Below are 21761 nucleotides of genomic sequence, written 5' to 3' on the forward strand. Positions count from 1 at the left end.
CATCACTACGCCTACAAAAGCAAATCCTGCGGTAATACTAGTTATCCTGACAGTATAAGGCAAAAAAGACATATATCATTCAGCAAAGGTGAGGAACAAAAACACAGGAATAACCATATATCGCTACTAATACCTAGGGCACAGCGTTGCTGTGCTCCTATCCACCATGAAATCATAGAGCACGGCATACCTGTGCTCCTGTTACAGGTTATTGGGTACTTTACTTGGCACTATGTAGGACTCAGAAGCAGTTGGGTGTTTACCATGGTGAATAAGGTAAGCTATGAAACTTTCGGTAAATGGCAAGTTCCGAATTGAGAGGTGTTGGACTTGGGATTACCAGTCCACATGGGGTAGCCTGGCACAGCGTGAAAGGACCAAACTCAAAGGCAGATTGTGTTATGCTTGCATCACACTTTCCACAGTAACCCCGTGCCCATCCACTAAAAATGACGCCACACCTTGTTATAAAAATATAGAATGCTTTATATTTTCTTAAGGTTGGTTTTTAGTTGCATTCACATACATGTTTCATCATTTCCAATACTGTACTTGACTCTGTGATTAAATCACAAAGCACAACTCTTGTAGTACTAATGAGTCCCCTTAGCTTTAGTATACATTCAACACCAGAATTTCTAAATTGCACTCCTTTTAAATATTGGCTTAATTAACTACGACTGGTGTAGAGAAATGTTACCGTCCCTTAGCTTGTCACCATGGCCAAATTCAATAGGTGATCACCGTTGACCTAAATCGAGAAAAGACTTAGATTGAATCAATTATGCATGACAACATTTCATCTTACTTGCAGTCTTTACCTTTAAGTTCACCTTTTTCGTATTTTCATAATGGTACTGATGTTACAACTCTAGAAATGGTTCAGTTCCCTCTCCCCTTTCATGAACAGTTCGGCTCTCCAATAGTACAGTTTCTAAGTCTGTCACAGTTTAAGACAGTTCCCCAATTCCTCCTTAGTGCATGGGCCCACTAGGAGGGAAGGAAGACGTTCCGGAGAGATGTCCGTAACTCCCTCCACCCCACCCACCACCTCGCTTACTTCTTGAGGAGATGATCCAGCTGATATGAGGTGATTACGGGGCCAAGCTGCCACACGGGGGAAATTGTGGATCTATACGTGAAGAAGACAGGGGGGGGGAAACCGGCTCTGCACCACCGGTGAGGCGCCCTGTAATCGAGCGTTTCCTTCTTCCAGTAAGCGATTCCGTCGGTGACAGAGGACTCTGGGACCAAATTATTCACTCAGGGAAATATTCAGTTCAGCACGGGTACAGTACACAGAAGGCAGCCCCAAATTCGCAGGCAGATCACTCTGGCGATCGAGGGCCTCCGCTTCTGCGTAGTTCACACACCTCACGCCTCCCGTGGCCTGAACTTCTCCCCTCTTGATCACGCCTGCTCCCGCCTCTCCTCTTCCAGGCTCCGCTCTCCAGCACCGGGTTAATCTCTTGTCGGCCCTCTCCTTTTCCCACGAGACTGTCAGACCCTCCACAGCGCGTCCACCTCCTCACACCACAGCCTGGACTCCAGCTCACTTCTTATCTGATCAAATTCACTCTCCAACACAAAATGGCCGCCCAACATTCCACTATTTATAGCCTAGGTCCAGAGGGTCTAGAGTGGACCAGAAAGTTCTGGAACCCCTCATGTTACCCAATGGTCCCAAGCCATGAGGTAGAAGTTGGCAGGCCACCATTTTGTTGAGGGTTTATACTCCCACCTTCATTTTAAAAGAGCGCCTGTGCCTCTACACTATACAGGAATTCTGAGGCACCCAAAGCTCTAAGGTCAATGCCCCCCCAAAAAAATGTAGTGGATACATAAAAAAATAATTAGAAGGCAAAAAGGGGAGAAAAATTAGGAGGGACTCTTCCCCGTAATGCCACCAACACAGAACCAGTGCCCTAAGTAGTGAAAAGGCAGCTGCCCATAACCGTGTGGCGCAACTGCTAAACAAACACAGCCCTACTCAATACTGGAAAAGGGGGCTTGCGCCTCTTACGCTAAATATGCCCTTTCCTAAGGGAAATTACGGTCCTGCCGGGGACCTGATCAAATCCCTAGCGCCTACTCACTATCACATGGGCAGGGCAGATGCTCCTCTAAGAAAGAGTTTACGTCCTGCTGGGGCGTAGTCGGGATCTTGGCTTCTTGGGGACCAATGGAGATCGTACTCTCCAACAATGAGCACAAGGCGGCGAAACCTCGGTCGTGCAGGGCTGCCGGGTCGGCCTGAGCGAGCCAGAGGAATCCCCGTCGGCAAGGCAGCGCTGGTTCCCACGCAAGGCAGCGCTGGTCCCCACACAAAGCAGCGATATCGGTAGGTGCCTTGGTGTGGTCTTCGGAAGCTGGTTGGGAAGGTCAACACACAGCAGTATGTGGGCAGTTTTGGAACCCCCATGCCCACGTGCAGCGAGAGACTGCGGCAGCTTGGGCAGAAACGTGATGCACGCTGCCGCAGCTTTAGGAAATACAGGGTTACCTTGCTGGCCCTTGGGCAGAAGTAAGGCACAGGGCGCTCAGGCCCCCTCTTAAGAAAAGTGTACCACTCAGAAGGGGTCAACCACATGCTTCACGCCACAGAACAAGGAGTGCTTCACCATTCGCCGGTCTCCTTTTAGGAAATCCAGTGCTCTCCATGAGATTGTAGCAAAATGGGGAGGGGCCACACCACCCAGTCCCTGGAGATTAACTGAGGGGCACAACTAGGGAACAAACAGCAAGCCAGCACATAATGTTCCTTGAAACCAAGTGGCAGTCCTTCTTGTAGCCCATAGGCCACAGGTCAGCACAACAAACAAGTCAGTCCCATGGCAGTTCTTCCTGGCAGCATAACATTTCCTTCTGGCAATGTGCAGTCTGTAGAGCCAGCAGCGTCTGGTTATAAGTCCCACGCAATGTCTAAAATCAAGAGGTCAGAGCCCCTGTACTTCTGCTCAAAATGTCTTTGATGTGGAGGTAACTTCAAAAGAACTTTTAGAGAAGTGCGCAACCCCCCCATTCTATCCCAGCTCTGGGTCCAGATAGCAGTAGGGGGTTAACAAGCCCTTTGTGTGAGGACAGGCCCCATCCTTTACAAATGTAGGTGTGCCCCACCTCCCTCTTTCCCAGCCCAGGGAAGACCATTCACTATGCAGATGCAACCCTGTTACACTCACACCTTCCTGTGAGATGGCTGTGTGGAAAGTATGCAAAGCACAGCTGTCACTCTACCTTAGACATGGATTGAAGTCAGGCTGCATAGCACAAAGAGCCCTAAGCACATAGAAATCCCAAATTTCTAAAAGTTCTACATGGTTCTGTTGGGTAAGCACCACGAGGTGCTTGTTCAGAACCAAAACATTCCTTCATGGTTACTATTGAATAGTACTGAACAGTCATGAATGTACCACACCTACAACAATTTACCAAAAATATATACATTTATTGATATATTGTTATGAGTTTCCTGTTTTTTAAGTTTCTAAGCACTTGGCACAGACAGTAAATATGAGCTGTCTACCGAAAAACAACACATACGTAGACAATTAAATGGGTGACTGTGGTGACATAAAGTGAAACGCGTGACCTTTCAAATTCAAAAACAAACAACCATATCCTAGACATCGATTCTCTGTTCTTTTCTGGTCTTTCACTCTAGCATATATTATTTCCAAAAATATTAGCTATAGTGAGCCTGGACATGAGAGAGTTTTCACGTCAACGTTTCAACACTGTATTTGTGTTTGTAGTGACATCACGTAGGGTCTTCTTCAGGACAAAAGTGGACTAAAGAAAGCCTATTAAAAAAGGAAATTATGTCCCTATTAGTATGGTGTGGGATGAAAGCATGACCAGTATATGAGCAGTCGTTGTCTAAGGATACTCACCCTAGGTTATTTAGATTTCCAAAGGAAAAAAGACTCCTCTGAGCCCAGAGGGAGCTTGTCAGAAACTCTCATAAACAAACCGGGATCATCTGAAAAAAGTGTGAAGGGCCCATTACAATCACACAGTCTAGGGACAGAGCAATCACTGTATTTGTGCATAATGCTAATGGCACTTACCAATGTGCCTCCATCAGTCGGTAATGACCATGAGCTGTGTAACAACTTACAGCTATATACCTGTTGGGAAAATGAGGTTCGAAGTATGCTGTTTCCCATCTTACTGTACAGGGAGAAATCATTCTGCTAAAGAAACGATAATCAAGTTACTGCACTCACCCTTCTAATCGCGTGCTTCGACCTCCAGTGGGTATATGGGAACCTTCCATTATTCCTGACGCTCAGTACCTTTTCTCACTAGAATTGAAAAGGGAGCGGGTGCCCCCCCCCCCCCTGCTTTTGAATGGACTTGGACATCTTCTAATCACACTAATTGGGAGAGGTGGAATAACGGAAGGTAAATAAATATGCCAAACAGGTGTAAACCAATCATATCAAATTTAAAGAAGAGAGCCCGTGCACTTTTGCACTGAATAGCAGAGTCCTAAAGCCAACAAAAACCGGTCACAAAAAATACAGAAGGAAGGCAAAAAGTTTGAAGATAACCCTGAAAAAAAAGGGCCAGCTTCAACAAGACTGAAAAGAAGTCACAGTCCCACCTGCATCCCCAGGCCCTGTATTTGCAGGTATAAATATATCTTGAAAATGTCTACAAAGCAATAAGAATATATCTGGTATATGCTAGTCGAAGCAATGAACGAAAGATAAGACAGTGTATCTCTTGCTTCGGATACACAGTGCAAGTGTTTTATGTTTTGACTTGCTCAATGCAATCAAGTCCCAAAACAAACATTAAGACAAGAAACTCTTACTGTAGAGGGAGGGGTGGTCAAGTGCTCACTGTACAATTTTCCGCATTAGAAGAAAGCAGGGTTAGCAGTCAGACTATAGATGCTGAAGTAATTGCTTCAGAATAGCTGATGGACAGTCAGTCACTGACAAGATGAGTTAACTGTAGCTAACCGGCTTGCTGAAGCCTCTGGGACTGAAGGACTTTGGACCACTTCCTCTGGCACGGAAGAGTCTGAGGTGAGTTGTGAATCTCACAAAAGAGGAGATATTCCAAAGGTTACCGAAAATGTTGCTGAGTCAAAATAGCTGATCCTCTTAATGAATAAGGACTGCTGGTGGCTGGAACATTGGGACTGACAGAAGAGCTGAGGAATTAACCTGAATGCTTAAAGAGATGCAGCCTAGTAACACAATTCATTTACCATTAGGAAAAAAACTTGTGGGGTTGTTATTCAGGAAGTAGATCCATGGAATGGTATAAAGATCACTGAATTGATGGGAGATGCAACCCTGACCCAGGCTGAAGCATCGAAAAGAAGAACTAAACCCGGAGGCCCAGGCACGGGGAGGAGATGTTAGTGTCCTTGCACCTACCACCTCACTGATCATGTTAAACAGTGGTGGTGCTCAAAATTTTCATCAAAGGCAGCCCCATGGCTGGGATCATGGTGTGTGCATACACATGCTTTATACATGCAAAGAGATGGTTACGCCTGTGCATTTTAATGTGGTAGTACTGTGTATCCAACTTGGACAGTTGTTTCTTAGCTACCCTACTGGGCTGCTCCATATGAAAAGCCTAGCTTTATGCATATGTGGTCTGATCACATAAAATGAGTGTGAGCAGTGGTATTTTAAGGCAAGGTCTGTGACTTTGTTGCAAACTGATTTGGGTCCTGGAACACTGTAGAACTACAGTGATGATGGTATGTACTTTTGTCTGTAAAGAAAGCTGGAAAGTACAATAATAAAACACAACACAAAAACGCAACAAAGCAACTAAAAACAAAACCTGCTAACTCAACCACTCAAAACAACATAGTGAAACAACCACTAAACAACCATAACTCCATACCAACAAACTACAAAAAAAAGTGTAATATGAGAAAACGTATTCACATTGTCAAACAATACCAACATAAAGCACACCTCAAGATAACAGCAAAACAATATCAACACAACACTATAAAAGTGTTCTGTATTATTGCAAAATTATTTCCTGTGTTTGTTGTACCATATTAGTATGTTATGTGTTGAGTGGTGGCATTTTTGGTTATTTGTTTGCGTGGTGATTGTGTATTATGTTGCGTTTTTATTTGTGTTTTTTTTATCTGTCTAGTTACGCAGTGTTGAGGGTTTGGATGATGTTTTATTATGCTTTGTAATTTTGTTATATGCTTGTCTTTTTAAATTTTTTTCTGTCATTTTATCAGTGGACATTTTTGTTATGCTGCCGGTTTGTGCTATTTGATTGTGCTGCATAGGTATATTAGTGTGTTATTGTGCTTGTGCACTGAAGTATTTTCTTAATATGTTGTTATATAGTATTCTACTGAGTTGGTACGTGTTGGTAAGCTCTATTGTCCTTGTGTTATTTACACTTTTTTTCATTGTTGTGGTATGTTGTGTTATTGTGTATTGTTTTTGTGGGATTGTGACATTGCTTTATAATACTGCTGCCTCGAGCACAATTTTAGGATATGATAGTAAATAGTATGATTTGCTGGTCACAGGTTTGCATCTTAACAATAAGCATACCTTAAAAGATTGATAACGTTTGGTGGAGAGACCCTTGTGTTACTTCCAAATTACAGTTTTAATATGAAATTTCAATGGATTATTAAACTGTTGCTCATCCACAGGTCTTTGAGGTTGCTCAGAAATGTTTCAATTTTTGCAAGTATTCACTTAACCTTTAATTCTTCTATGTTGATAGTTGCTCTCAAAATGAATTATACATATTTTATCACTCAATAATCAAGTGCCAAATCAACAAAACAGTTTGTGCTTGTTGTGTAAATTATCATTAACCTAATCACACAAAATGAGACCTTCATGTGCATGTTACAGATTCTGTTGCATTATTTTCCTTGGCTATCTGGAAGAGGATGTAACCTTTTGGTGACGTCATTGTTTTGTTAGTAACCGTATGCGTTTTCCTCAGTCTTCCTTTGCACATCTTGCTCTATTTTGTAAAATATTTAAATTTTTGGGTTTTCTTTTGATTACCCTCTGAGATGACACTGGAGAGCCATTATTATTTTCCCTATATCACTTCAAGACCATGTGTGACACAATCTAGATGGGTTCCCTCACACACCTGCTCATTAGCGTACTACAGTTCACACAAAAAGATTGGCCTAGCTTTTGGAGCAGGGCGTCCTGCTTCCTGCTGTCTTTGTGACTGGGCAAGTCTTCGTTTATAGGGCCCCTTGCCTCTGTGCAGGGAGCTGGTAAATGTGTATAGGTGGTATTACTGCACCTACAGCTGCGATTTCCCCTTTGAACTAAATACATTCCGCTCATGGGGATCCACAAGGAGGAACACAGGAGGAGGCTGCACCATGACAGCACTTGCTGCCTTTGTAAATCTGACATGGATGCTCATCCTCTAGATAAACTGGGAAGGAATACAGGTCTACATGAGGTGACTAGAAAATCTCCTAAAACCACTGGTCATTGAAAACTGAGCAATTCAAGAGCCTGGAGCTGGGGAACATCTGTTGCTGTATGCCAAGTGATTACAACACACAGGGGCAGCCCTTTAACCCAAACCTGGGGCAAATCAATAATATAAATGAGGAACCTGAAACAATTGTGACTTCAAATTATTCATTTAAAGAATCTCACCCAAACGTCATAACATAATACAGTAGACTTGAACAATTATCAAATATTTTTTTTCCATTTATGGGAAATTCAAATATACATTAATACACGTGCTTTGGAATGCACTGACGAGTGGAGTTTGACCACAGTAATTTAAATTATATATACGGATTGGATCCTGGAAGCATCACGCAACTTAAGACTTTGGGAGTCCTCGAGCCACGTTAAACCTCTTGGTTTCGTGGGAATTATACTTTGAATGAATCACAGTGCAGGATTTGCGCTTACTTGACGTTTGGGATTGAATTGGCTCTGCTTGAACGATTGATGGTTGCTCTCTATATGTCCTGTCCTATTGATGACCTGACAAATTAATATGGTTGAAATGTTGTGGACGCCTTCCTTGGCAAAAAATAAGAGGAAGCATTAAGTGCTTTTTGTTTTTGTGATCCTACAAACCTGTTATTGTACATAATTTTTTATTTTTTTGCCATTATTTTTGTTTACACCTTAGTTGTCTTTGTCATTGATATGTTTGTGTAACCTTATGAGCACCTTATGTATTATTATATATTTGAATTTCCCATTAATGAAAAATCATTGTTTAATAATTGTTCAAGGGTACTGTATTATTTTATGACTTTTGGGTGAGATTCTTTAAATGAATCATTTGAAGTCAATTGTTTTTCCTTTAAATTAGGAACCTGAAACATTGTAGCATTCATATTGTATACCAAGCAGCTCTTGCTCTTGCTCTTCTCATCTTTCTGGTTCACACTGCTAAATGGTGCCAATCCACCCTTACTGGGATGGTAGAGGACAAGAACCAAGCAGAGAGTGGACCGGTGAAGAGAAACTGGAATTAAAATACCCTTGTAGTGCATACTGTCTGCTATCTCATCCCTGCTTGCCACCTCATCCCTGCTTGCAACACCGCTCCCAATAACCGGTCTGACTAGAGTGGCCATTTCACTGATCTTCCCAGGCCGATGCACTGCACCCACCAACACCATTTCTAAAGACTTTTTTTAATGTTCACTTCTACCATTCCCTTTTGCTGTTACTGTTTTTCCTGATAACTGTATAATTCGGCCTCTGTCACAGCCTCGCTCTCTTCCTTCTCATCGATAGAGCCCACTGGTGTCCGAGGTGTATCAGAACTTCTCCTCGTGGTGTTCGCAGGTCGTGCGGCTCTACTCTGGCAAGAAGTCTATCGAGCTGGAGTGGACTGTGGGACCCATCCCGATTGGGTGAGTAATCTGCAGGCAGCAGGGATTTTTGGGACATGGAAGGCTAAAGGGGTAGTTCTTTGGTTGTGGATTGGCTAGTGCCTATTCTGCATTGCCTGCCCTTTGTTTAGCATAGATTGCCCGTAAATCACGCCAGTTGAACTGCCGGGCAACCCTGAAAGCCCCAGAATGCACAGGAAATGCAACACCTCAATACATTTTGTCTCCTAACTGGGATAGGTGGGTGGAAGGCTGTAGAACATACCTTTTAAGTACCATGCACAATGAATCCATCTTTTGGTTATTATCCACCTGGTGTCCCCTTCAACCTCCATCCACCTCTAAATGGTCCTTGCCAAAAAATGGGAATTTTGTAAATACAAACATTTTACTGCTTGGCATGTTGTGGCCCCGGTCAGATGTGTACAACAAAACTACTCCTAAAATGACTGGTGCCAGAAAAATAACTGAAAATCGTTTCATGTTTTGGTTTCTGAGTGACTCGGAAGGATGACAAACTTGTGGTTGTCTCCTCCTCTCTCCTGACTTTATCATATATAAACCGCAGCTTTTTGTAGTTCACTGTCCCCACTCTTTTATACCAAGTTCACAGTTCAAAGCAGAGAGATTAGATGTTTGAAAGGAGGCAATACTACTAGAATGTTAATAGAATTCGCCCACTAGAGTAGTTTTCAGAGATGAAAAGGAACAAGGCTTGAGCATGAAGCAGCTTGGTTTCGGAATTACTGGAGATTACGTGAGCCAGTAACGTCAAATCTCCCTCCTCCAATTCAACTGACCGATTATTCAGAGAAGTGATCATCCACCAATCCTCTCATCCTGGAATCAGAGATGATTTGAGGTGTACTACCCAGTACGGGCACTGGCATAAGTCGCCACAAAAGCAACACAGTGTTTGATTGTGGAGTTGCTGGATTTATTTCTTCCCTGCTTTAAGCAAGCAACAATGGACATAGCTTAAGAGCTAGTTTGTCGCTGGCTTTGATTATGTGTGTTCTGGTTTGGATATCTCTAGGGATATGAATCTGTTTCAAATGGAATAACAATGCTCCAATCTGAAAGCGTGTGAGCATCAGGTGAGTAACTGTAGTTTCAGTTTTGGCCACTCAACCTACTGAGTCATCCTCTAGATGTGTATAATGCTTATTTGCCACAATGTAATTGGCACACTTGCACTTTATTTATTCGCAAACATGCATCATGCTGAAATATAAGCATTCTAAACATGCATGTGTGGCATGGAACACCAGCTGCAGCACTGAAGTGCACTCCTGATCAGTCAGCTATGTACATGTGGTCAGGCAAAATGTGGCCACTCACATTGAAGATACCCTGTGGATACCGTGGGTTGGTATATCTTATGGTGGGCAGGAGCAGAACGGGAACGGCACCTGAACAGACCAATAGATAAAGGGGCTGTCTTGTGTGTTTCTATATATACATGTATGTTTAGAATGTTTATTTTTTTTATCTAGAGGCTGGTGAGACAGACTAGTAGTTTTAAGGCCTGGCCTACGGGCAGCTTTAGCTGTGAAGCTTGTTTTATGCTTCATTTATGGTACCGTTCCCAAATCTGGCATACTCTGGCCAACTAGTGGCTCAATGTATAATGTGTCAATTCTTATCCAGAACCCTTTGCAATGAAACAGCTGTAGGAACACAAAGTTCGTAACTTTTTAGAGGCTGGGACTGTGTGGTTAAGTATATGTTCAAGAAAGCTTCTGTATGCGAAAAATAAAGAAAGTTGCTGAAGGAAGTGACCTGGTTAGTGCCACCCAAGTCGCTCACAACCACCTCTCAGCCTTCCATACAAATGAAGAGTTGGTCTGAGGCCGGGCAGGCATAATCTCTGTGCCAAGGTTTTTCTGTTCCTGCCTACCACTATATTAGTGAGAGAAAGCCTCTATCTATGGGAAAGGAATGAGTTAATAAGAACAGTGTGTTCGAGGCATATGAGCTGTAGATCATATGCTTTAGCATAGATCGCAATCTAGTATTGGGTCCGGATGTTAGCATTTTGTTTTTCTTCAAAAAAGTCTTTCCAGTCACGAGGTAGGTGACTCTTCCTTTCGGTGATAGTGCACATGGGCATCGACTCCATTCTGTTTTTTCCCGCCCTCGGCTTCGGATGTGTATTGCTGCCCTCCAGTATCGTTTTCAAACTTCGACGCACAATCCTCTACCCTCGACGGAATTTTCATCGATCGCGGTTCTGTTGCGGCGGAAGCCTAATTCCTGACTTGATTTCCAATGAGGTTCCACGGGAGCGAAGATGCTGTTCCCCACACTTCTAGAAAACAACCCCCGGAGGAATATATGTATTTTTCACTCACAAGAACTTGTTCCTTAAAAGTGAGGGGAATAACGTAGAGTGGCCACCACTCTTTCCCCTGATGTAGAAACGGGTAACGTTGTAGCATGGAACTGAAAACAAAAATACAAACTGGTCTTACAGGCTATCTACGTATAACTATGAACAATTCTTAGAACATTAATGCATGTCAACTTCAGTTAATTACAGTCCACTTACCGGTTGAAATGTTCCAGTCTCTCTTGTAAGATCTCAAGCAGTAGAAGACAACACTGGTATGCCCAGAGAGAAGTCTGAGTAGACTAGACTAATAAAGGAATGAGCACGTAAGGGACCAGGTAACAACACTCAAGTCCACACTCGTACAGGGATTATAAAGAGTGGAAGCCCCTAAAAAAATAAAAAGACGTGAAAGGCAATCTAAAGTAGCAGCGTGCTGGCCCACTTAGTGGATAAAAAATGAGCTTAGCAACAACACCTGTTAAACAAAGATGAAAGGAATCTAAATAGACGCGTTACACTGCCCGACTCGAGTGATAAGAATCTGAGCGAATGTACACACGTGTTCGAGCAGGGAGAGCGAAGCAGATTGTGGGCTCCGATGGATTAAGGAGCGTATCAGATGTACACACGCTAGGGCAGTAGGAGGGAAAACAAATTATGGTGTGGTGCGCTGGCCAGCTCCGGGTGGGGAAGGAGCGGAGCAGCTATGCACACACGAACGAACCAAGGAGCAAAAAACAAGTTTGTGGTGTAGCGCGCTGGCCGGCTCCAGAGAGCAAGGAGCGGAACAGCTGCGTACACACTTGCGAATGGAGGGCTTCGATAGGAAGGGCAGCGTAACGCGGAAGTCGGCTTCGATAGACGAAGGAGCGCGACAGCCACGCAATGTTTCAGAGGGACACAAATATCTCGGGGGGGGGGGGGGGGGGGGTTACGGGGGGGTATCGCTGGCAAGGTCCTTAAGTCAAGTCTGGCGAGAGCGTTGAGGACTGTTCACAGGCAGGATCAAGGAACACCACAGGAACTCGATGAAAACAGAGCGGGGGCGTGGTCACTATCAGGAAATCAGTAAACCAAGCATCGGCTGACTGTGGAGATGGCCTCCGATGTGAGTTAGGGGCCGTCATCAAATTACCTACTAGTGGACTAATGAAGTGTTCATGCACCAATGCTCCCATATACTATGCACCAGGGCCGGTCCTAGAACTTCTGGGGCCCTGGGCGAAAGGAAAGTTGTGAGGCCCCTCTAATTTTCATGTAAAATCCAGTTGCGGCCAGCATGACTCGCGGGTGGAAGGTCTCGCGGGGGTTCGCGCGGGGGGGGGGGTTTTGGGGGGGTTAGTTTAAAAATAAATTAAACTTACCTTCCCAGGTCTCGCGTCATTTCTGCTCCTGACCTGCTTTCCTTCTTTCCTGCCTCTAGCAGGAACAGGAAGCAGGCAGCCTCCCTTCCCTAAGCAAATCACAATGCTGCAATGTCAGCCGACAAGCCTGGCGCCTATGGGGAGGCCATTTTCTCCATGTAGGGTACACTGATGCCTACATGGAGAAAGGCCAGCGTGTGCATGACTAGTTTGGTCAGCCCTGGAGGGAAGACCAAACAGTCAGGGCCCTTAGCAGTGGGCAAGGCACTCCTCCCCTGTCCTAAAGCAAACCCGCCCGCCCCCAACCAAACACTTCTGCTTTCTCGCAGTGCGCGTAGCAGAAACATAAAATGGTCGTTTTTGCATTTTGTGTTTCTGCTTTTCGCACTGCGAGAAAGCAGTGGGGCAACGCTCCTCCGCCCTAGTGGAGGAGCTTTGAAAGTTACATCGCGGGACTATTGATCTTATTTGGCATCCCTGAAGAGAATTAACGTGGATATCAGTAACAACGTGGACAAAAAGATAAATATACAAATTAAATAAGTCCATATATTTTAAATCTGTATTAAATGGATTACATTTGTCACATTGGATGGAAAAGCTAGGTGCAGGTCTCACAAAGATGTATATTATTTACTCCTCGTTAACCTGTTGTTTCGAGATAAGTCAATGATACAATTTCCAGTTCTGTCTCATAAAGGGGGAGATACTGTGAGGTAATGAGGGGCGGGATCATTCAAAAAAAAAAAATGACACAAGAGAAAACCTCTCACACCATGGATATAATTGCAAATTTCAAAAGGCCCCCTTATCTTTCCGTGCCATTATTGTGCTACCTTAGGATGACATTAATACTTCGTAATTTGTTTTAACATAAATCATCTCATCAGTATCCCACACGCACATGCTAAGAGACATAGGACAATCTTTTTTGTGTGTAGGCTCTTTACTCACCAGAATTATGTTAAGTTTAAAACACAACACATATAGTAACCATTACATTGCATGACACTATAATGCATGACAATACAACGCATGTCATTACAACGCATGTCATTACAATGCATCCCATTACAACGCATACCATTACAATGCATAGTACCCTTACACTATCCAACACTTACCCTACTGTTGCACTACCTGGAGTTAGAATAGTAATTTTTACCCCTATACTATCCAATACTTACCATAAATGCAATGTAGTGGTATGTGTTGTAATGGTATGCGTTGTAAAGGTAGTATGCGATGTAATGGAATGCATTGTAAATGTAGTGTCTTAAAATGCGATGCCGTGTCATGCGATGTAATGGAATGCGTTGTAAAGGATGTTGTGATGTGAAAAATGTGTTGTAAAGGCATGCGTTGTAAAAGTATGCTTTGTAACTTCATACAACTCATGGTATAGGCCCAGATTCATCAAAGGAAAATCTGGTCGCAAAGGGGCAGATTCTCAGAATCTGCCCCTTTGCGACCGGTATGTTTGCATTTGGGATGCATCATCCCAAATGCAAAAATCGCAGATTGCGAATTCGCTAAATTGCGATTACTTGCATTTAAGGAATCGCAAATTGAGATTCCTTAAATGCAATGCATTAAAGTTTAAAAAATAGCGATTTCGCTAATAGGGCACACAAATTACGATGAAGTACAACTTCATGGTAATTTGCAAAAACTTTGAAAAATGCACTAAAGTGCATTTTTCAAAGTTCCATGTTGCGCACACACATGCCCTAGGGGCATGCGTGTGCGCAACATATGTGCACAGATCAATTTCAGGGGTACAACAGGGTGTCCTTTGGACACCCCTGCACCCTTGAAATCACATTCTCATTTTGAGATTCGCTAATTGCGATTCACAAATTGAGAATGTCTTCTCATTTATTCCTATGGGCCTTTAGGCCCATAGGAATGAATGGGGAGGTATTCCTTAATTGCGATTCACAAATTGAGAATGTCTTCTCATTTATTCCTATGGGCCTTTAGGCCCATAGGAATGAATGGGGAGGTATTCCTTAATTGCGATTCGTAATTTGCTAGTCACAATTAAGGAATTTTAAGAAATCGCTATTTTTTTAGTGATATCTTCATGCCTTGAATTTTGCTATTCCTTAATAGCGAATCATTATTTTTCGCTATTAAGGAATAGCAAAATGGGTTCTTGATGCATCTGGGGGTATGTCACCTAAATGCAGTACAGTGGAAAATATGTAGGGTTTGCTCCAAGTAGGAGTGCACTGCAGTCCTGGCTCTACTGATTTAACCAACTGTTTGATTCTGGGCAAATAATTTTAGCACTGTGCCGCGTCCACTGATTTGACAGCAGGGCAGCACTTTGAAACAGCTTTCATGTGAGAAATAGACATTAAAAGATTACTCCCTGGAGAGGTAGAGGTGGGGAGAAGATGTGGCGTTACTTCAGGGCTGCTGAATTTTGACTGTGTCTCATCCTGTGATTCTCGCAAGTCACTTAATCACACTGTGCCTAAAAAAAGGAATATGTCCATGTTTAACGTAACTTGTGCTCACGTAAAGCACTCCAATATCTTTGGGTCAAGTTTGGGCTATATAAAAAGAGCAGAAGAAAACGGGTTTCATTTACACATTGAAAGCTATTTGCATTTAAATTACGGAAGGTGCTCCTGATCCTTCATGGTGCATGCCCCCCTCGTGTGCTCCAACGCCTTCTTTTCTGCCACTGACAAGCATCTCTTTCGCAGCTCATCAGCATGTGAAAGAGTGAGAGTTGCTTGTCTTTATAAATGTTAAAACTATCGGGCCCCAAAATGCGCGCTAATTGTCACTGGCGTGGGAAGTGGACAGCATCCTTAATCACAGGTCAAACCTGGCAAATTCAGACGGGCCTCGCGGGACACGTGGGGCTGCAAGGCCCAGTGGGAAAGGGGCCCCCTCCCTGGGGGTTAACAGCCATTGCCAAGGGCTGCAAGGTACAGGGGAGGGGGGCCTCTTCCGCTATTCCCACACAAGCCTGTGAAGCCCAGAGGAGAGGCAGCCCTTGCCTGGGCCACGCAGTGCTCACCACAGGCGCGAGGCCTAAGATGTGGTGAGTTAACACTTTTGCGAGGCCCCCTGTTGATGGGCTGAGCTCGGGGCCCTGGGCAGCCGCCCATGCTGCCCATGCCTAGCGCCGGCCCTGCTATGCACCCCTACTACGCTACCTCAAGCTTGACTCCTAACAGTTCTCCCCCCCCCCCCCCCAACAGGTCTATTTACAGGACAAGGTTTTGAGGGATGGAGTGCATAAAATCTGCGAATCAATACAGGAGCGTTAACATTTTCCGCAGGTTCCCAAGACCTATCTTCAGGGGCATAGCCCACCCAATCAATGAGGTACTGTAGTTTACCTCTGTATCTGCGGGAATCTAGAATTCTGTTTACTTCATATTCTTCTTCACCCTCTATCACTATTGGAGGAGGAGGTGTCTGAGGGACTAGAAGGGGAATGTATGAGCAATGAAATACGGGATGTATCCGCATATCATCAGGCAATTGTAATTTTATGGTAACGGGGTGATTACCTTTTGTACTACGTAAGGACCTATGAATCGGGGTTGTAATTTTCTAGGTCCTCTCAGATTTTTTTGTCGATAACCAGACTTTCTCTCCAACCTGATAAGTGGGTTCAGGGCGCCCATGTTTATCTGCCTGTTTCATGGCTTCCTTAGCTTTTTGCAATTCTACTTTGGCTTGTTTCCAAATGGACAAAAGGACTTCATGATGCTTTTTGAGGGCAGGGATATTCTCTAATTCGGGAGGAAGGGAGATGGGTAAGAATTTTGGGTATTGTGCTAGTGAAAGGAAAAAAGGAGACACACCAGTAGAAGAATGTGTAGTATTGTTCTAGGCAAATTCTGCCAGAGGCAGGGCTTGAAGCCAATCACTTGTGACTGTGGATAATAGGCAGTGTAAGTATTGTTCCAAGGTCTGATTAGTTCTTTCATTATGACCGTCAGTCTGAGGGTGATCTGCTGTTGATAATCGGTGATCTATTCCCAGAGCAGTACACATGCCTTGCCAAACCTTGGACACAAATTGAGTTCCTCTGTCCAAAATGATAACAGAAGGAAGACCGTGTAATCGTAGTACGTTTTCTAGAAATAAATGCACTAATTCTTTAGAGGTGGGTAATTTCTTCAAAGGGACAAAGTGTGCCATCTTGGTTAGCATATCTACAACTACGAATATGGTGTTGTATCCTTGACTTCGGGGAAGATCTGTAATGAAACCCATGCTAATGGAATGCCAAGGTGAAGGGGGAATAGTCGTGGTTCTTAATAACCCTGCCGGGGCGCAATGTGACGATTCTTGTTGGGCACAGGTTGAACATGAATTGACAAAAGCTGTTAGATCTTTAGCCATTTCCTCCCACCAAAACCATCTTTGGCAAGTTTTCAAGGTCTTATCACTTCCAGGGTGTCCAGCCAAAGAACTATTGTGACACCATTGTAACAGTTGTCATTGTAATGCAGCAGTTGGTATGTACAACTTGTCTTCATGATAATATAGTTGGTCTCTGATCTGATTCATGGGATTTTTTTTCCATTCGGCTACCGGGATAGTGGTATAGATCTCTTTCAGTTTGTCTATGAACCCCTTAGAAGTATTATCTCGATGACATTTTACCTCTATGATCTTATTGCCAGGAATGATAGGAGGATAAACTCATGTGAGACAGATTTCTCTTGCCCTAGTCGAGATAGTGCATCATCCTTGCCATGTTGGGGTCCTGGACAATAAGTAATGACTAAATCGTACTGACTAAAAAAGGAAACCCATCTCATCTGGCGGGGAGTGAGTGCTCGGGCCGACCGAAAGAACTGAAGGTTTCTATGATCTGACTGGATGATAACTATGTGTGGGGATCCCAACAGGTAGTGTCTCCACTCCTGGAAGGCAAGTTTGATAACCAGTAATTCTCGTTCTCCAAACGTGTAGTTTTGTTTTGCAGGCAATAGGGTTTTAGAGAAATATGCAACAGGATGCAAACGCCCTTTGTTTTTGTCTCGTTGTGAAAGCACTCCTCCCACGGCATACTGTGAAGCATCTGCTTCTAATAATACGGCTGTGTATTGTCAGCATGTTTGATGACAGGAGCAGTAGTGAACCGTTCTTTCAACTTACAGAAGGCTTGTTCTGCTTCTTTAGACCATTCAAAAGGAACTCCTTTCCGTAAAAGTCAAGTTATGGGTGACAATAACTCAGAAAAGCGATCTATGAACCTTCGATAGAAATTTGCGACCCCTATGAAGGATTGTACCTCCTTCACAGAACAGGGACTAGGCCAGTTTACCAAAGCCTTTCTTTTTGGGGTCCATATCTACTCCTTCTGGAGAGATCACAAATCCAAGAAAATCCACCTTGGATGTATGAAATGTACTCTTGTCAAGTTTGGCAAACAGCTGGTTTTCTTTTAGTTTCTTCAGAATCTTCTTAACGTGAATGATGTGTTCTTGTTCTGTTTGCGAGTAAATCAGAATATCGTCTAAATAGACGATCACGAAGATGTCAAGGTATTCTTAATATTTTGTTAACAAAGAACTGGAATGCAGCAGGAGCATTACAAAGGCCAAACGGCATCACGCAATATTCAAATAACCCAAACTTGGTACGGAATGCTGTTTTCCACTCATCTCCTTGTTTAATGCGGATGATATGGTAGGCTCCTCTAAGATCTATTTTGGTAAAGATCTCGGCTCCTCGTAAGTGATCCAATAGGACTGAAATGAGTGGGAGGGGATACTTGTTCTTTATGGTGACTTTGTTGAGTGCGCGATAATCCAAACAAGCGCGCAGACCTCCCTCTCGCTGCGGAGTAAAGAAAATGGGTGATGACACTGGAGATGTAGAGTGCCGTATGAAACCCTGTTCTAACATTTCTTCGATGTATTTCTGTAAGTTTTCTGTTTCTGGTGCCGTTAGAGCGTAAATACGACTGACTGGCAATACTGCTCCGGGTATCAAGTCGATACGACAGTCGTAGCTTCTGTGAGGGGGCAAGGCAGTGGCTTTTGCTTCATCAAAGACAGATTGATACTCCTCATAGATTGCAGGGAGACTAGAGGTTGCTGAAACCATATGTACAGCAAAGGGAACTTTTCCATTCGTTGGCTTCTTGGTAACAGTTTAACATGCATTGATGCGATTTTAATGTCACTGTTCGAGCACTCCAATCTATTTGGGGATTATGGACTTGCAACCAAGGAACCCCTAATATAGCACCAAAATTGGCGGTGTCTATCAGATCCAATGTGATGGATTCTGAATGTCTGTTGCCTCAAACCATCACGATTTGTGGGGTTTGATAGGTAATTAATCCAGAAGATAGTTCCGATCCATCTACCGCTCTCACAGGTTCTGGATGTGGTTTCAATAAAAAAGGAATCCCGGCTTCTCTGGCCAGCTGAATATCCAGAAAATTCCCTGTAGCTCCAGAGTCCAATAAAATAGACATGTTTTTCCGGCATTGAGGACATAGTGCCAAAGTAACAGACAAATTGAAGTGCCTTGGTACCAGGGGAACACCAAGGTGTTGAGACCTTGGAAAAGACAACACTTGAAGAATCGGTCTCTGCCTTCTTCAAGTCTTCTAGTTTTCCTCCAGATGCGCAGAAAGTTGGCTACTTGCTATGCTCTTTGAAGCTGAGCAGGGTCTTACTGGACAATCTCGAGCATAATGTCCTCCTTTGTCGCAGTACAAACAAAGATTTTTCTTTCTCCTCTTGTCTTTTTCTTCCATGGACAGAGGACTCCTCAGCCCCCCAATCTGCATAGGCTCAGACGTGTCTTTTGGTTCTTTCTTTTAAGTTCATAACATCAGATACTTGGAGGGAGTAAGACGTGATTGCTCTCCCTTCCGTTCATGGAGTCTATGATCCAACTTGAGCGGTAGATCAATGAATGGGGGGTCAACTATTTGAGATAACAGATCCTTAAGTTCGTCACATAACCCACGATAGAACAAAGAGGTTCTTTTTTCTTCAGGCCAATGTGTCTCTGCTACCAGCCAATTGAAATTGGTAATATAAGAGAGCAGATCCATGGATCTTTGTCTCAGATTAAGGAGGGCATTATCACTAGCTTTCATAAATGTATGTTTGGAAAAAAGACTCATCTTTTCCTGGAACAACGTAAAATAATTCAGTAGAGGATCATTGTGTTCGAGGCATATGAGCTGCAGATCTCACACTTCGCATTAAAACGCCATCTGGTGTTGGGCTTGGATGATTGCAGGTTGTTGTCTTGGAAGAAGTCTTCGTAGTCACGAGATAGGTGACTCCTCCCTTGGAAGATAGTGCACAAGGGCATCGACTCATCCTTAGATTGTTTTTTTCTGCCATTGGGTTCTGATGTAACTTTTCCGCTCCGGTTCGAAATCTACTTTCCAAAGTAGGTTGACGCGAAAAAACTTCTTTAACTCTTCGGATTAACTTCCAAACATCTATAACCTTCGACTCAACTTCATCAGCTCGATTCTGGTCTTCGACACGGACCGTTGGGCCTATCCACACCGTGAGGCCTACAGCTCATGGAAAGGACACCATTCAAGAAATGCCCCCACTGTGGAGCAAAATTCCCACACAGTGACCATCACAAGGTCTGCAACCTGTGCTTATCACCTGAACACGTCGAGTTCAGCTGTCCAGCCTGCGCATTCTTTAGATCGAAGAAGACCATTCAAGATCAAAGGGCCCGTCGACACATCATGCAGAAATCCGCTTCGGAACCGGTGAACATCTTCGACAAAGGCCCAGATGTCACAGTAGAGGCAGACGACTCCATCACTCCGGGTCAAAGAGTGAGTACTTCTGCCCCTGCCCCAACCCCCCACCAAAATCGAAGGCAAAGGTCAACACTCCGCCTGCTGGGCACAGTCGCGACCGAAAACATACTTCAGGAGCCCCACCTTCGAGCCCGGCTCTGAAGAAAATCAAAAGGCCTTCCGGTAGCTTGAGACCGAGAAAACCGCACGTACCAATCCCTTCGGTACCAAAACCAAAAGAAGTCCCGGCTCCGAAACCGGTTCCGACGCAGTCGACTTCTAAAGACAAACCGGGCCCGAAAACTCCCAAGCCCGTAGACAAACCGGCTTCGAACGCTTCCATACCGAAGCATCCAGCTTTTGGCTCCGAAACCAAAACCCTCTGAGCCAAAAGCTACGCCAAAGGACTCTATCATGTCTCCTAAGGGTAAGGGCAAAAACAAACACCAACCCCGCTCGGAATCGAACAAATCGGAGCCGGAAGCGGGTCATGAGGAAGAGGAGCTTTTTCATCCAGATCCTATTGATCCAAAACACAAAAAGATTTATATTGATCCAAAGACAAGACATGTCACCTCTGGACCATATAGAAAGAGGAAGTTGGACACAGCACCTGTTCCTCCAGTGCATGTGAAGAAGGACTCTGCCACATCACCTATGCACCCTTCTTCTCCTATACTTCCTTCTAACCCACTTCTTCTACCTAAACCTATTACAACTCCAATTGAAACTTCTCCACCTCATACACCGCCACATAACGAGGATGATTATGACATAGGGGTAGGGGGTGACCCAGATGACCCTTTCACTTAACCAACTGACCCACCTGATGAGGAGTATCCTGTCCCACAAGACATACCAGATGTCCCAAGTCCACACACATACCCCTCAAAACCATCTCCCCCAGAAGGCCATATTGGTTATGGACACTTAATTAATAGGGCTGCCATCTATCATGGTGTCACAATGCACTCAGATGAGGCAGAAGAGGACTTTTTATTAGATTCTTTTAAACAGTCCCAAAAGTCAGTACAAATATATTACCCATGATTAAAGAGTCATTAAGCATGCCCCTGAGGTGTTTAAAGATCCCGTACGTGCCAGGATTCTAAACCCTAGAATGGAGAAAAAGTATAGGACTGCCCCTGCAGAACCTGCTTACATTAAGGGACAGTTGCCTTTAGATTCTCTGGTAGTTTCTAACGCTAGGAAGCGCGCTAACTCCCAAACCTCAGGAGAAGCGCCACCTCCTGATAGAGAATCAACGTTGTGAGATGCTTCTGGTAAAAGAAAAGCTGCCCAAGCAGCCAATACCTGGCGCATAGCTAACACCCAAGCACTGCTCGCAAAATATGACAGGGCTCATTATGACCAGTTAGAACCCCTACTACAACATTTGCCCGACCAATATAGAACACAAGCAAATGA

The 21761-nt window shown here is 44.0% G+C and overlaps 1 protein-coding gene across 1 annotated transcript in view; it reads left to right on the plus strand.

Moving 5' to 3' along the window:
* The window catches only part of MAN2B1 (mannosidase alpha class 2B member 1), a 275966-nt gene that overhangs the window by 121245 nt on the left and 132960 nt on the right, over nt 1-21761 (plus strand). Inside the window, exon 17 of the mRNA XM_078685299.1 lies at nt 8760-8878. Coding sequence (XP_078541425.1) covers nt 8760-8878 — 119 coding nt within the window. The remainder of the gene's footprint in view (nt 1-8759; nt 8879-21761) is intronic.

This window comes from Lissotriton helveticus, chromosome 1_1 (assembly GCF_964261635.1).
Source record: "Lissotriton helveticus chromosome 1_1, aLisHel1.1, whole genome shotgun sequence".
NCBI lineage: Eukaryota > Metazoa > Chordata > Amphibia > Caudata > Salamandridae > Lissotriton > Lissotriton helveticus.